Genomic DNA, 16,449 nt, shown 5'->3' with positions numbered 1-16,449 from the left:
ATGTTTTCAAAATAATGAATCAAATTGAATTTTACACTGCAAATATAATGAGATACAACACAGTTTCTTCTCCAATTCTCCTCTTATAAAAGCTTATCGTTGTACTAGGTTCAGAAGAATCTTTATAGGATTCATGGAACTTTAAATTTTCAAGACAAGGGTTTGGTTTACAAAAGATAAAGATGTTGTAAAATGAAATGCTCTCTCTGTTCTAGTGGCAGCTCACAGCACTGCCTCGTGAAGCATTTGAGCATACACTCTCTTACTGAACAGTAGAATGGTCTGACACTATCGGTAGGAAATGTACTTTATTACTTTCTAGTTGCTTCCTTTGCCTTTCTGCAGTAGAGCCTGTAGAAAAAGATTCTGAAAAAGATTTGGTGGTTGTGGTGAATAATCAGCAGAACATGAGCTCCCAGTGTGATACTGTAGCAAAAAGAGCTAATGCAATCCTGGGATGCATAAACAGGCGACTCTCAGATAGTAGTAGAGAGGTTATTTTACCTCTGTATTTAACACTGGTGTGACTGCTGCTAGAATACTGTGTCCAGTTCTGGTTCCCACAATTCAAGAAGGATGTTGATAAATTGGAGAGGATTCAGAGAAGAGCCATAAGACAGATTAAAAGGTTAGAAAGCATGCTTTATGGTGATAGACTCAAGGAGCTGAATCTAACAAAGAGAAGATTAAGGAGTGACCTAATTACAGTCTGTAAATACCTAGACAGGGAAAACATATTTGATAACTGAAGACGTCCATCTGACATGATCCAGCAAGTGGAAGCTGAAGCTAGACAAATTCAGACTGTAAATAAGGTGTAAATTTTTGACTTAGGGTAATTAACCATGAGAAAGTATGACATGTCCAGACTGTCTTTATTTCATACAACCTGCCTCAGAAAAATCCTTCGTATCTTTTGACCCAGAACAATCTCAAACCAAGATCTATTGACACAGTGCAGCCAAGAGAATCTGAGCACCATCATTGCCAGGAGGCACTGGAGATGGATTGGTCATGTGCTTCAGATACAAACTGATTCCATCACCAGAGTAGCAATAAGATGGACACCTGAAGGCACGCGAAAATGAGGCCGCCTGAAAACAACACGGCAAAGAGCTGTGGAAGCCGATCTGAAAAAATGGGCACAGCTGGGGAACCATTGAAAGACCTGCCAGAAACAGACAGGAGTGAAGGAGCTTTGTCACTAGCCTAAATGCCAGAGGTGTAATAGGAACATGATGATGATGATGAATTAACCATTGGAACGATTTACCAAGGGTCACAGAGGATTCTTCATCACTGACCATTTTAAAATCAAGATTGTATGTTTTTTTAGAAGATCTGCTCTTTTAAAGAAGCTCCATAGCCTGTGCTATACAGGAGGTCAGACTAGATGATCACAGTGGTCCCTTTTGGCCTTAACATCTATGACTCTAGATGCAAGGGGGTGGGGCGAGTCCATTCAGCCCATCTCCTGAGGGAAAGATACACAAATCAGAACAAACAGAGGTGTACCAGAAAATTTTCTAAAGGAAAAATGAATACTTTCAAAATGAGATAGTCATCCATTTTCTTGATAACTAATCAGATTACATTATATTTTGCGGAATAAAAAATATTCAGAACTTTGATACAATCCTATAGTCTAGATTTTTTTTTATCTTATTTTTTTCCATGAACTCTGATTTTGATATAAATTTTTGCTGACATTCAGTGCAAGGAAGAGCATAGTGGTCTGCATAATCACCATGTATAATTAATCCATTTATACATTGGATTGTTCTGGGATGAAATTTCTCCATTCGGCATTCTGGGTTTTGTTTGGCTTGGTTAGTCTTAGTTATATAATTACTTCCTGTGGCACTTAAACTTCCAGGTCAATTAGAAGTCAAGCAATGGCTTGTTTAGAAGTGAACCATAGATAAATGTGCTTATGCTATGTGATTATTCAGGATTTCTTGGTGAAGTTCATAAATGCTCTCAAAGCAGTTAAATCACTTTTGGAGATAATTTTGTAGAAGTGATTGCAGGGATGGTAATCATGGGCTATAGCACTATTGTATGTGAAAGCAGAACAGCTTTCTCATCTATGCGGCAGTTCTAGCATGTCCAACAACCCTACTGTTGTATAAACCAAGATCCTTTGTACTAGTCTTGATAATGGACTGTTAGGCATTTACTCCAATGAATGTGCACCTGGCCAGCAGTGTTATCAAGGTATTAATCAAATTGGAGCCATAGTTTGTCTGGAAAAAATGGGAAAATTTTGTAAGTTTTGCTTTCATGCTTTGTTTATAGCAAGGCTTCAAATGCACCAGAAAGAAATAAGAGTGCATGAAATAGATAGGGAATTACTTGCAAGAGTCTGTTCTGTGTGAATTTTTGAATTTCATTTTAAAGATACTTTGATAATAAAGACTAATCTCTTTTGACTTTTGTTGGAGCAAAGATTTTTAGCATATGGAATCTTTCTGGTTGCCCTATAGTGCACTTTCTAGTTGTTTTTAGTCCGTTGTATAATTAGTTAGATCATTTATCTTCTGCCCCTATATAATGTATCCAAATTAATAGGCAGCAAATTTAAAATAAAGAAAAGGAAGTATTTCTTCACACAACACATAGTCAACCTGTTTAACTTGTTGCCATGGTATGTTGTGAAGGCCAAAAGTATAGCTAGGTTCAAAGAAAGAATTAGATAAGTTCTTGGAAGATAGGTCCCACATCCCCATGCTCCACTTGTCCCTACAATCCCACTGCCACAAGCTGGCACTGGACGACAGGGGATGGATTTCTCAAAATTGTCCTCTTATGTTCATTCCCTCTTGCACTGGCCATTGTCATAGTCGGGATACTGGGTTAGGTGGGCCATTGATCTGACCCAGTATGGCTGTTCTTATGTTCCTTAATATGTGGAACTATTCCTTTCCAGTTTCTGTCCTCTTTGACACAAAGCCTACCTTCCCTTGAGTTGTGTCTTGTAGGAAAGTCACAGCTTTAAAGTCCCAGCCTGAAGCCCTTCCATCCCAATCCCAATGGACGCATGTTCTGTATGGCAGGTTACCGGCCTGACTCCCATTTCTGCAGTAAACATTCGGGATTTGAGACTGATACACCACAATCAGGGATAATTCTCAGCCTCAAAATGTTAAAGGTCAAGAAACATTGGCAGTAGACTGGCCAGCAGAGCCTTTCTGGGTCTTTCTGTTGCAGTATGGAGTAATATGCTACTCACCAGGTATCTAGAAGATGGAACTAGTGGGATTCTGACATGGGAGCACCTAAAACTATTCAGTACAGCTGGGTGAATAATGGATTTTTCAGTTCACTGTCAATTCTGAGAAATCATAACATTTCATTTAAGGGTGAACCAAAAATGTTTAGAAATTTTCAGCAAATCAAAAGATAAAAAAAACTTCAAGTTGAATTGAAACAAAACATCTTGTTTTGACCCAACTCAACATTTTTCATTTAGACTGTGGATGTTTTGACAAAATCAAAAAAGGCCTAGATTCACAAAATGGAGGAGGCTAACTATTAGAACTTTCAGCCTGCTAGCTGGGGAACTCACCCCAGATGTGGGAGCCCCTGGGTCAACTACCATCTCTGCCAGAGAAGTGATTTGAAAATGGGTTTCCCACCTCCCAGATGAATGATCTAACTACTGGCTATTGGATGTTTAGGTATTGGTCTTTCTTGATCTCTCCTGTTGAAGCTGTTCCAATGACTTTTGTCATTCATAGTGGCAATTCGTAGTCATTGAGCCGGGGAAGAGAGTGAGAATGAATCTATATAGCCTAGTGATCAGTGCATTCACTTAGCATGTGGGAGGCCCAAGTCTCTGCTCTTATGACTACTTAGTTAGACAAAGTGGGACAGCTTCAACAGGAGAGATTGAGAATGACCAATGTCAGAATATCCCAGTGTCCTCTGTTCCCTAACCACCACGATAAAAGTTATAAGAGAGGTTTCCTTCTTTTCTCTGTTCCCAGGCCATTTTGTGATTATCATCTTACTTTGCTTTTTCGTCAAAATGCCCAAAATTGAAAGGAAAATTTTCAAGTTGGATCAAAACAAAATGTTCCATTTTATCATTTCCAAAACTTTTCAGTTTGGCTGAAAATATTAGGTGAACTCCACATAAATTCATTAATGGTTTCTGGTTAACTAATGCTGGAATACATTATTTTCCAAAAGTATTTTTCCCAGCTCTACTGTCCAAACATTTTAGTACTTCACAAAAGATAGTTTTGTTCAGGTTGGAAAAAATGGGTGAAGATTTGGATGTTGTTGTTTGAGTCTTATTTTTTTCTAGGTTTACTGTTTTTTTTCCAGTGCAGTCATGGCATGAGTATACTTAGTGTGTTATCTACTAGATTTTGGGTTTCCATTTGGATGGAAGGCAAGAAATAACTTAATTAGCTTGCTAAAGCAGTTATGATTGACACCAGGCATCAGTACTTTTTATGTAAACATACTGATAGGTTTTGACAGGAAGTCTGGGGAAATCTACTGAATCACATATTCACCTTTTAGATATGCCATGGAGGGAATAAACTAATGCCTTGTCACAATCCTGCATTTATCCCAGATGCCAATCACTAGTAGGCAGATTGTGTAATTTTTATATAATTATTAGGCTTTACAGTGATTGTTCATGTTTCAAATGGCTTAAAAGAAAGAACTCTCATAGCCTTAATAGAATAAATAAAATACACAGAGGAGATAATATTGTATATGGGTCTCATCATGTAGTCCTCTCTTAGGCAAACTGCCACTGATTTGCATATTGCCTACAGTGTGCCAGGTTCTTTACAGACAGATGCAAAGACAAGAACCTGGTCCCAAAGGGCTTACAATATAGATATTCAATATTAAATTGTTGTTTTTTATTTTATAACTGCATCAATAATTCTGTTTTTTGTTTTTATTTCTTGTAGGTTTTACTGGGACTTAATAATGCTTATAATGATGGTTGGAAATCTTGTCATCATACCAGTTGGAATCACATTCTTTACAGAACAAACAACAACACCATGGATTATTTTCAATGTGGCATCAGACACTGTTTTTCTGTTGGACTTGATCATGAATTTTAGAACTGGGATTGTCAATGAAGACAGCTCTGAAATAATATTGGACCCTAAGATCATCAAAATGAATTACTTAAAAAGCTGGTTTGTGGTTGACTTCATCTCATCAATACCAGTGGATTATATTTTTCTCATTGTAGAAAAAGGGATGGATTCAGAGGTTTACAAGACAGCTAGAGCACTTCGCATTGTGAGATTTACAAAAATCCTCAGCCTGTTACGTTTATTACGTCTTTCGAGATTAATTCGATACATACACCAGTGGGAGGAGGTAAGACATATATTTATATATCCATTCACTAACATTCTATTCCTTTAAAAATGAAGAATTAGAACTCTTTAAAGAGCTCTAGATAAACTGGGCATGGGGAATCATGAAATCTATGACTCGGAAAAAGGCATCTTTATTGCCCATTCAGATTATTTACACATAAGGACTAGTTGATGTGCCTGTTTGTATGAAGAAGACATACTGGTGTTATCAGTTTCTCTCTATATAGAGAAGTGTAGAGTATATATGGCAGAAGAGTCTGTGTGTGAGCAGGGGCTCGGAATGAGACTCTGTTGTAAAATTCAGGGGTCAGTTGGAATCCTGTCTTGTAAAACTATTTCTTTATACTGTCCCCCATTTGTTCCAAACAATTTCGGATATGTCTACATAGCATCTGGGAGCGAGCCTCTCAGCTTAGGTTGACAGACTTGCATTGGTAGGGCTCATGTTAGCATGCCAAAAATAGCTGTGTAGACATTGTAGCTTGGGCTGGAACTTGGGCTCTCAAGTCCACCGCATCAGTCCCCAGGCTTGAGAGCCTGAGCCTCATTGTCTATACAGATATTTTTATCATGCTAGCATGACCCCAGGCAATCCAAGTCTGTCGACCCAGGCTGGGAGACTCGCTTCCAGATGCAATTTAGATGCTCACTGTGGTTTGATGCCCATAAAAATTAATAGAACCTGCACAGCTAAACCCTTGTGTTAATCCTGAACGTTTTATCTTTGACTATGTGTTACATTTTCCATCTTATGACAGTGAAAATGGAAAGCATTTCCAATCTAACAGGTTTTTGGAATACAAGTATCTGAAGGCTTGTGTGTAGGTTGAATATTTTGATTACTGACCTGGTTTAAAAATGGTGATTGCCACAATCTTGAGTTAGTTCCTTCTTACCTACCCACTTCCAAAAATAATACTTTGGGGAATGATCTCACTCTATCGACCAACTTGACAGAGGTTACCTTTCCAGAGTTCCAGGAATGAATGGCATTCCCTTGTATTTGGCATGCCAGGAAATATTACCATAGCCAGGAAAATGTGTTTGGGAAGGGCTTCTGCACAAATAATTACAAATCAGTCATTTAGTTTCTTGCCTATATCCATTTTTGAAATTGCAGACCATGCTTGTTTTGGTTTTTTTGTTGTTTATTTTTTAAGTGTGGGGAACTGCCAAAAGTAACAGTAAAATATAACTACTGACTGTTATGACTTCTGTTCAGTAAGAAACCTGAAGAAGGTTTTGGGACTAAAGAATATTTTTGTGAAATGAATGCTGTAGGATATTATGGTGCTCTTTCCATCTCCTATGTTTATCAGCTGTACCCTTTTCAGTGCACTAGATTCTCTTGCTCCTTTAAAAAAAATAAATACCAAGTTTGTCCATAATATCCAGCAAGCAGATCAGTTTGTGTTAAAGGCCTGGCCCTGAGAAGTGTAGAGTACAGTATAAAACTCTTGTTTAAGCCAGTGGGGATGGTTGGAAAACAGAAATCCCATGCAGGTTGATGAGAGCTGCCGATGCTCAGTACCAGTTGGACTCAGTCCCTACATTTTCTTTGTGAAATCTGCTTATTTTTGCCTTCTAGAATGACATGGTAGGTGATACTGTATTACAGTGTAGTTATTATTAAAATGTTAACAATACACTGTACTCTTGTACTCAGTTTAGCTACGGCAAGTGATTTAGAAACTCTTGCAGGCCTCCCATAAACCTTTGCTTTTACCTCTGCCATGTTTTCTAGAGGGATATTTCTGTGAATTGTTTTCAATGACATTAATTTGGTTCAGATCAAAAGAAGTTAATGATATACTACAAATCATGGTGCCACAAATGATTTGTAAAAGTACTAATTTCCAATTTATGAGCAAACACAATATTTTAAATCAATATAATAGACGTGAGATCTCAAATCCAATATAGGGACATAACGTTTGTACTCAGCAAGGTTTCTTTTCCAAAAGGCAAATGTTTTGTATCATCTCTGTTGGCCAATAAACTGGCACAAACAATATTTCTCTCCACCAAAAAACAAAAACAAACAAAAAAACCCCAACCAACCAAAAACACCCAACAACAAACAGAGAAAGGAGTCCAAAGCAAAGATAATCGAGTAGATGCTCCATCTAGTTTACAGCTGGCAGCCACTGAGAATCCCCAGAGCAAACAAGCTCTCTCTTGGGCTGCCACGTTACTTCTTCCTTGATTCCACTACTGAAAACTCAGAAATGTTTTTGGGTTGACAATTTTTGTGTTTGTTGGGTTATAAGCAGTCCATTCTCTGGGAATGTCTACCATGCCTATCGCCTTCATATCTGAGCACCATTAGGAAGACAGAAAAAGAATCCAAAACAAGTTATTCATATTGGTTTTTAAAAAACAAACATTTTGCTTTTTTTAAAAAGGTCTCAATGACCTTGAAAATGTTCAGATGTGTTAACAATGTGGACTAAATCAGAAATTGTCACCATAAGTATTGATGAATACAAGAATGAAATTCATTCAATGAAAAATATTTCTCTTCCCATTCTATGCATTTTTTTGACAAATTTTGTAAAGTTCCTCATGGATTTTCATACTTGCTTTCATTTCCTCTAATAGCATATTGCTATTTTAAATTTAGTGAAGTCTTTGACAGTGTTCTACATGATTATCTCAGCTACAGATTATAGACTGTACATTAGGATATGATAACAGCTTAAAAGGAAACAAAGATAGTTTAAGTGTAAGATGAGCTGTGCTTGAAAGAACATTAGTGGTATGGTCCCCGGAGTGTTCAGACCTTTGCTGGTATTTATTTACACTGCATTATGAGTGTGCATGCACATGCATGAGAGAGAACAATTATTAATTTTGTTGATGACACAAAATTAAAACCTGTTTCTCTGTATACAAATTAAAGGATTTGATCCTTTTTGCATTTGGGTTGATGTGGGATTTTAAATGTGATTTAGAAAAATCTGAAATACTACATATTTGGATAAGAATGGTGAATACGAGGCCAAAATCACCAGAAGGGCCATAAGTGATTCCTTATTTTAATAAACTGCCAGCAGAATGCGCTCAGGAAAACAGAGTAATAGACAAACAAGCTTGTATAATAACACTGATCCCACTGAGATTCTTTTATAACCTAAGCTACAAAAGACAGGTTGGAAGTGTTTGGGATATCCCCAGAACTCTAAGATGAGTAGACTGCAACTATAAAAGGATTTTTATTTGATATTTTTCACACAGGTTCACATGCTCTCTTTTCTTTGTCCATTTTTACATAATTTAGTCTCCAGCTGCTAATAGCCACATTTAGCAATTTTGAGACAGTAATGTGTGTAGTGTTGAAGATGTCCCTTTAACCATGAACCATTATGAAGGAACACAGCTGCAGCCTGCAGTATAGTTTATATAAATTCTGACTAGCTGTCATGGGGTGTCTCCTGAGAGTCCTTAAAGATTAAGTACAGGCGACAATACTTCAGGTCTCCTTCACCACCACCATGTTGTATTTTGTTGTTCCAGTAGGCTGCCACCTGTAGTACTATTTACATATATTTACAAGCTAAGCTAAGCAAACTCCCCCACTTTTTTCTGGGGAACAAAATGGGGCTTGAACAGCCAACTCGGCCTTCCGCCAGCTCTCCCCTTTCCCAGGGCTTCCTTCCTCTCAGTTTTTATGCTCACAGCTGCTGGGATTTCTTTCCCTCTCTAATTAGCTCCTGAGCAGTAGCTCTGTTGTGTTGATTGACCTACCAGTTAGGTCCCAATTAACCTATATTGGAGGGGATTTGAGTGACAGGATGCTGAGTCAGCTCCCGACTCAGCACACCCAGTCACAGGAGCATAGTTAATGTCAGCCCACGTTAGTAGTTAGACAAAGGGTGGGCAAACTTTCTGGCCCGAGGATCACATCTGGGTATGAAAATTGTATGGCAGGCCATGAATGCTCATGAAATTGGGGGTTGGGTGCAGGAGGGCTCCGGCTGGGAGTGTGAGTTCTGGGGTGGGGCTAGAAATGAGGAGTTCAAGGTGTGGGAGGGGGCTCTGGGCTGGGAGTACAGGCTATTGGGTGGCACTGAGGATGAGAGGTTGGCAGTGCAGATGGGTGCTTCAAGCTGAGACTGAGGGGTTCAGAGGGTAGAAGTGAGATCAGGGCTGGAGCAGGGGGTTGAGGTGCGGGAGGAGGTTGGGGTGCAGGCTCCAGGCAGCGCTTATCTCAAGCAGCTCCCAGAAGCAGTGCCATGTCCCCTCTCCGGCTCCTATGCAGAGGCATGGCCAGGCAGCTCTGCACACTTCCCTGTCCGCAGGGGCTGCCCCTACAGCTCCCATTGGCTGTGGTTGCTGGCTAATGGGAGCTGTGAGGGCGGCACTTGGGGTGGGGCCAGCGTGCAGAGCCCCCTGGCTGCCCCTACACATAAGAGCCAGAGGGGGGACATGCTACTGCTTCCGGGAGCCGCATTGAGCCACAGCATGCGGGGATCGGAGCAAGCCCCCAACCCTACTACCTGGCGGGAGCTCGAGGACCAGATTAAAACATCTGGAGGGCCAGATGCAGACCTCAGGCTGTAGTTTGCTCACCCCTGAGTTAGACCCTGTCAGTCAATGAGTGGTAATGAGAGAAAACATTTAAACAAAGATGGAATGGATAATTTGACAGGAATTTAGTTTTTGTTCTTTATAAATTGACATTAACCTAGACCTATTATTTTTTCACTTTGGTTAAAGTACCCTACACTTAAACCCAAACAGCAGTAAACAGATGATACCTTGTTACTTTAAAATTGTGTGGTTTTATTTAAGTGAATTTTTGAAAGAAAAGGGGGAATTAGTATGTAATATATTCTTTTTGGCAAAAGGCTCCTTTCCTCCTCTGACAGCTTATCATGCACTTCCAAAAATATTAAATATAGAATACCAGACCAAATTTCTACCTAGTATAATGTCACAGAATTCAAAGATTCAGATAGAAGGGACAATACTATGTGATTTAAGTGACTGATCACACAACTCAGATATTGAATCATGGGAAGTGAATACTCAAATGCAGTTGTCACAATGAATAGTTCAGAAGCAAAGTGATAGGGGAAACTTGTTCACCTAAAATATTCATTGAATTTGAATTAAATTTAAAATCTGTTATTTTTCATGGTAAAACTTCCAGTAGAAAATGGGGATATGTTGATCAAATTATTTACTTTTAAAAGGTCAGAGGTCTGTATGTGACTAATCAGCTATTCAAAATTTTTTTCTATCATCTTGAGTGAATGGAGCTTTAAGTAGGGAATAACTCATGTTAGGCTCACGGCTTTAAGTTTTTCTGTAAAATTCCTACTTTACTGACAGCACTTTCAATTCTTATTTGAATCTGGTATATTACTCTTGAGTTTGTATTCAGCTATTTTGGTTGTATACATTTCTTTCAAACTGCTGCTTTCTTCACTGAGGTATTTCTAAAAACTTGATTTGTAATAGACATAGAGACTGCTTTTTTTTATTGCTACTTGTAATTACAGAATAGGCATCAATAATGCTGGTCCCTCAGCCTGAATGCTTAGCCAATATTTGGGTCCTTTCACGTTTGTTTCAGTTAGGAGGAGAAATATGATAATGTAAATCAAGTATATTTTTTGGTTCAAGACTTTATTTAAAAAAAAAAGGATATAAAATTGTGTTTACCTGAATATAATAGAAACAAACAATATAAGCAGTTTTTGCATTCAGTTTCCAAGACTGCCCCTCCTGTCAGTTCTGTGCCCTGAGGAGTTCTTCCTCTCTGCTCCCTCGGGGCACCATGCTTATGACTAGGACCCTAACAATTTCATGGTCCTTTTTGGTCAATTTCACGGTCACGGGATTTTAAAAATTGAACTTTTCATGATTTCAGCTATTTAAGTCTGACATTTCATGGTGTTGTAATTGTAGGGGTCCTGACCCAAAAAGGAGTTGTGGTTGAGTCACAAGGTTATTTTGTAGGGAGGGTTGTGGTACTGCTACCCTTATTTCTGTGCTGCTGCTGTCAGTGGTGCTGCCTTCAGAGTTGGGTGGCTGGAGAGTGGCAGAGGTTCTGCCAGCAGCAGCGCAGAAGTAAGGGTGTGGTATAGTATTGCCACCCTTACTTCTGTGCTGCTGCTGGCGGGATGCTGACTTCAGAGCTGGGCGACCAGCGAACAGCTGCCACTCTCTGGCCACCCAGCTCTGAAAACAGTGCAGAAGTAAGGGTGGCAATACCGTAACCCCCCTAAAATAACCTTGTGACTCCCCCCCCCCGCAAATTCCCTTTTAAGTCAGAATCCCCAGTTTGAGAAACGCTGTTCTGCACCATGAAATCTGTATAGTATAGGGTAAAAAGCATACAAAAGACCAGATTTCACTGGGAGGAGACCAGATTTCACAGTCTGATGCATTTTTCATGGCCGTGAATTTGGTAGGGCCCTACTCATGACTGCTTCGCTTGCTGCCTATTCACTTTTCTCCTGCCTTTCTTTCCTTAACATGTGTCTAAGACTTGCCAAACAATCCTCTAGGCCCTGCATTTGCAGTGAGGAAGCCCACATGCTAAACTTCTGTTCAGTTCTTGCCATGTGGTCCATTGACTTGGGAGGTGGCTTCTATTGTTTCCAGTGATCTCTGTACATAAAGGAGTTTAATCACCTTCCATTTAGCGAGAAAGAAAGTTGCTTAGCACACCCACTGGCTTTTAACCATGTTTGTGATTTTCTGTAGGTCAAAGACCCAACTTGATGGCTGGCATTAATGCTTTCTAGACTAACAATAAATAAAACTGTGCTTCTCAAAATGTACCGTAAATCTATGTGATATTGAAACACCTGTTTATTTGGGATTTAAACACATTTTAAAATGGCTACCCAACTGCTAACTTCATCTGAGTAGGGATGGGCAAAGAAGGCTGTTTTGCAAAATTCAGTTACTAAAAGTAACTGTACATTTAAGTAAAACAAAAAATCACAATAAAGTATGGGTGACCTCTGGTTTTAATTTTACCTGAACTGCCCAAGTTTAATGAGTCAAGAGGATTATAGATTTCAGTTCTGCCCTTTGCAGATGCTTACATCTGAGCAAGTCAAAACTCCACAGAAATGTCTTACTGTTTTTCTGTTTGCCATATTGTTGTAAAAGCTGACTTTTACAAGCCACACAGAAATGAGCGCCCACATCTGAGATGATTCATGCTTGTAGCCTGGGAGAAGCATTCAGAAGAATTAAGAGAGTTTATTTTGGCTGTTTTGATTTGGAGCAGTTTGTTATCAAAGCTCCTGAACATTCAGGTAGCAGGCATCACCAAAATTCACTTTTCATACTGGCATTTGGCTAGAAGATTTCAACCTTTTTTTAGTATGTGAACCTGACTATGGTGGTGGTGTGACATACCAGGATACAATCCAGGCTAATGAGTAGTTGTGTCACCCTTGCCCTGTAACATCAAATGCCCTTTACAATGCCTTGCTGCTGTAGCTTCCAACCTGGACTACTCACAAACAGCCTTCAGCATACAAGTCACCCCCAGCTGTGTCTCTGTGTGTGCTGCAACCAGCCAGCCAGTCCTTGACTCTCACCATACCCTCAGCCCTGGATCTTCCCCCCAAAATGTATGTCCTGTATTGCCCAGCTCTCTCTTGGATAGCTCAAACACAATAAATCCATTATTCCTTTAAAGGAATAATATGCACACAACTTGTTACCCCAAATGGAGTTACCCAGACATTTCAACTTGAACACATTGGGTTAAATAAAACAATAAAACAAGTTTATTAACTACAAGGAGAGAGATTTTAAGTGCATATAAGTAATGAGGCATAAAAGTCAGAAATGGTTAGAAGAAAAATAAAGATAAAATGATAACTGGTGCCTAACTTAAACTATATTAGATTCAAAGCGAAGTTTTCTGACCATATACTTTCAATTAGTCTTCCTGACCAAACTCTTTCACTCCCCCAGAATCCAAAAGCTGCTTCCTTTGTCTCTTCAAGTGCAGTGAAGGCAATGGGCAGGGTGAAAGAAAGGGGTTCCTTGAGGTTGTTTGTCCTCCTTTTCATAGTTTCAAGTCTCCCTCTTGGAAAACATTTCCAGCTGACACCCAGGAGACAAGGAGTCTATGTGGAAGAATATTCTCTGCTGATTTTTTCATCTGTATGAACTTCCTTTGTTTTCTCTCACTGCTTGATGACTCTGTTTACTACGTAAATGCAAATTAAGGCAAGTATACATTCATTCCTTTGTTTAGGACAGATTTTGACTTCTGCATGGACAGGGCTGTTGGGGTTAGAACATGTATAATAGCACAGGGGAATCTTATAACTTCATATACAATGTTGCCGTCCATACTTTCCCAGGACAATATTGATTTTCAAATGATACCTAACAAGGACATACTTTGTACAAAGATTATTACAGTAGTGTTTAGGGTGTGAATAAAGGTGTCATGGGTGGTTATCAAGATCAGATTACTGTACTGTCCTCTGCCTGGGGCTACCCCAAAAGACTATTTAGAAACTCTGGGTAGTGCACAATGCAGAAGACAGCTTGCTCAGCCTTGCTTAGCTGTGTTTCCTGTAAGGAAAGTGTTTTGCTCATGTGCTGCAGTAACTGCCAGTTCACTTCTTGGTGCAAGCCATTGTGCTGGCACTCATTTATAATTTGATTTTGAGCCTTGACAGACTCTCAAGGAGATTCTTATGGCATTTGAAATCAGCTAAAGTACTTGATGCATCACTCTTGATCCTATAGAGCCAGAGTCTGTTGACTTTCATGTTATATACAAAGTCCATCTCATTTACCAGGCACTCATGGAGGGGCTGGGCTAGTTATAAGTGCGTAGAAGGGGGTTGTATTTATTAAATCAGATAGGTGGAAGGGCAAAGGAGAGTTCCTAATATGTTTTTGGTTTATTTAATATGGTTTGCTTATGTTTTTAAACGCCACGTGCTAGAAGTGAAAGAATACGCATATTTTAGAAATCCACATAAATTCATAAATAAAATACAATGAATGGGATGGAATCCAAAAGGTGACAAAATAACTGCACAATTTCTCTATAAATAATAACCCCTGGATGTAGAGGTATGCAAATCTCAGCTCCTTTCCCAGTACGTTAAATTTTGCTGTTTTGTGGTTTAGAAGTCTAAAAGTACACCCAGTACCATATTCACTAAACTGCTAGTGTTCCAAATGAGACATGTTAATAATTTTTTCTTTTCCCTCAACTATTTGCTCTTCTGTGGAACCGCCTATATTTTGCATATAATAGGATAAATTCTCTTCCGGTTACACCAGAACAACTCCATTGACTTCAGTGAAGTTACACTGGTCTAGCCAACTGAAGAATTTAGTTTTGGAGCAGAAAAGTGCACCCATGGTTTATGGAGATACTGTAACTGCTTTGCAGTGAACTGTATTTTTTGAAATTCAGGAAAACCCACGTAGCTAGAAAATAGAATTAGAAGCCTTATTAAATTTTGGTCTATGTGCCGACCCCCAATGAAATAACTGATGTGAAAAAGGAACACCACGGTTTGGTTTTATAGCAGGTAATTAATAAAATGATGGCAAGACCATAAAATGCTTGTTTTTATTTTTTTGCCTTTATGGTACTGATTTCAGTATAATCACTGATGTGAGGGGGAAAAAAACCTCCTTTTACTCCACAGAATTAAAATTTTCATTGAGGTATTGCCAGAGCTTTGTGATTATTTGAACTGGGCCTCCTGTAATTTAGAGAGAGAGTGAGAGAGTGTGTGTGTGTGTGTGTAAGTATGCAATATTGTCTTCTCTAGTAGCTCAGCCACAGAGGAGAAGGCCCTAATAGTACAAGCAACTATGGGAGTTTTCCTTTAGCTCAAATGGCAGATGCCTCTGTTTTGGTAGTGAAGGACGAGGGTTCCAGTACTGCTTCCCGCCCCCCCCCCCCCCCGAATGTTTGTGACTGTAGTAGTTTTTGTAGTAATATTGTCCATTGTCTGCAGTCATGGATTTATTACACCGCCTCTCCGTATCTTCCCTATAGTAGCATTTCTCAGTCATTCCTATCAATCACCTTTGCAAATAATCAGAACTAAGTCTTCCTGGGTTTGAAAATGAAATGCAACCCAAACTTTAAAAAAAGATCATGTCAATTAATTATGTTGTTCATCTCTTTTGGACCATTGGACCATTATGCAGATGATTGCCTAATTGTAGTGAGTGATCCCACGCTTGCTGTGATTCTTCCTGAAACCTATATGGATGACTGCAGATTTGAAGGAGATCCTCTCATTCCTTCTCTGACCAAGGCTTGTAGTACAGATAGCCTACTCAGCAGTGCTCTTTGCAAGCCTTTTGTAGGAAGTTTAGGCATTAATGTTAAAAAATGTATGGAGAATGACTTTCATTAAAAGGGTAATGCATGCAAAATAGATACCAAAAAAGTTTAAATTAAAGTTCTAAGTTAAAGAGGAAGGTACATTGTGGCAATGCAGAATTTTTATCATATGTTAGAGCAGGGGTTCTCAAACTAGGGGTTGGGAGTGGGACCCCTCAGGTGGTTCGTGAGCTGTCAGCCTCCACCCCAAACCCTGTTTTGCCTCCAGTATATATAATAGTGTTAAATACATAAAAATGTGTTTTTAATTTATAAGGGGGAGGATCTCATTCAGAGGCTTGCTATGTGAAAGGGGTCACCAGTACAAAAGTTTGAGAACCACTGCATTAGAGTCTTAAAACAACGCACAATACTATTGTATGCAGTACTGCTGACCTTAAGTGTTCAGAAAATAATGTTGGGTCTATTTTTATTTGACTTCTGGATTTTGAGCCTTTCGGACAATCATTTTCAAGCACTTCTTCACAGCCATAAGGACTGCACACATCCTTTTTATTAATCAAATTTGAGATTTTTACATAATCAAATGACTCTGGGAGCCTACTCCTGATAGACCAGTGAGTGCTGGCAACATGGTGTACATAACAGACAGAATATGCAACTATATTTGACAAAATAAAATTTAGACAGAGAAATCTTTACCTGTAAGTTAATGTTCTTGGCTAAAGTTAGAAATATAATTATGGCAGTGACTGCAAAACCATGAGGTTGTTGTGC

General features: G+C 39.1%; 1 protein-coding gene across 2 annotated transcripts in view; it reads left to right on the top strand.

The window, feature by feature from the left end:
* The window catches only part of HCN1 (hyperpolarization activated cyclic nucleotide gated potassium channel 1), a 298,745-nt gene that overhangs the window by 24,435 nt on the left and 257,861 nt on the right, over positions 1–16,449 (top strand). For both annotated transcript variants that reach the window (XM_050946921.1, XM_050946922.1), the window contains exon 2: positions 4,938–5,361. In XM_050946921.1, the coding sequence (XP_050802878.1) occupies positions 4,938–5,361 (424 nt within the window). The remainder of the gene's footprint in view (positions 1–4,937; positions 5,362–16,449) is intronic.

The sequence above is a fragment of the Gopherus flavomarginatus genome, chromosome 3 (assembly GCF_025201925.1).
Source record: "Gopherus flavomarginatus isolate rGopFla2 chromosome 3, rGopFla2.mat.asm, whole genome shotgun sequence".
Lineage (NCBI taxonomy): Eukaryota > Metazoa > Chordata > Testudines > Testudinidae > Gopherus > Gopherus flavomarginatus.
The sequence above is the reverse complement of the archived record's forward strand: the minus strand, read 5'-3'. Positions and strand labels throughout refer to the sequence as shown.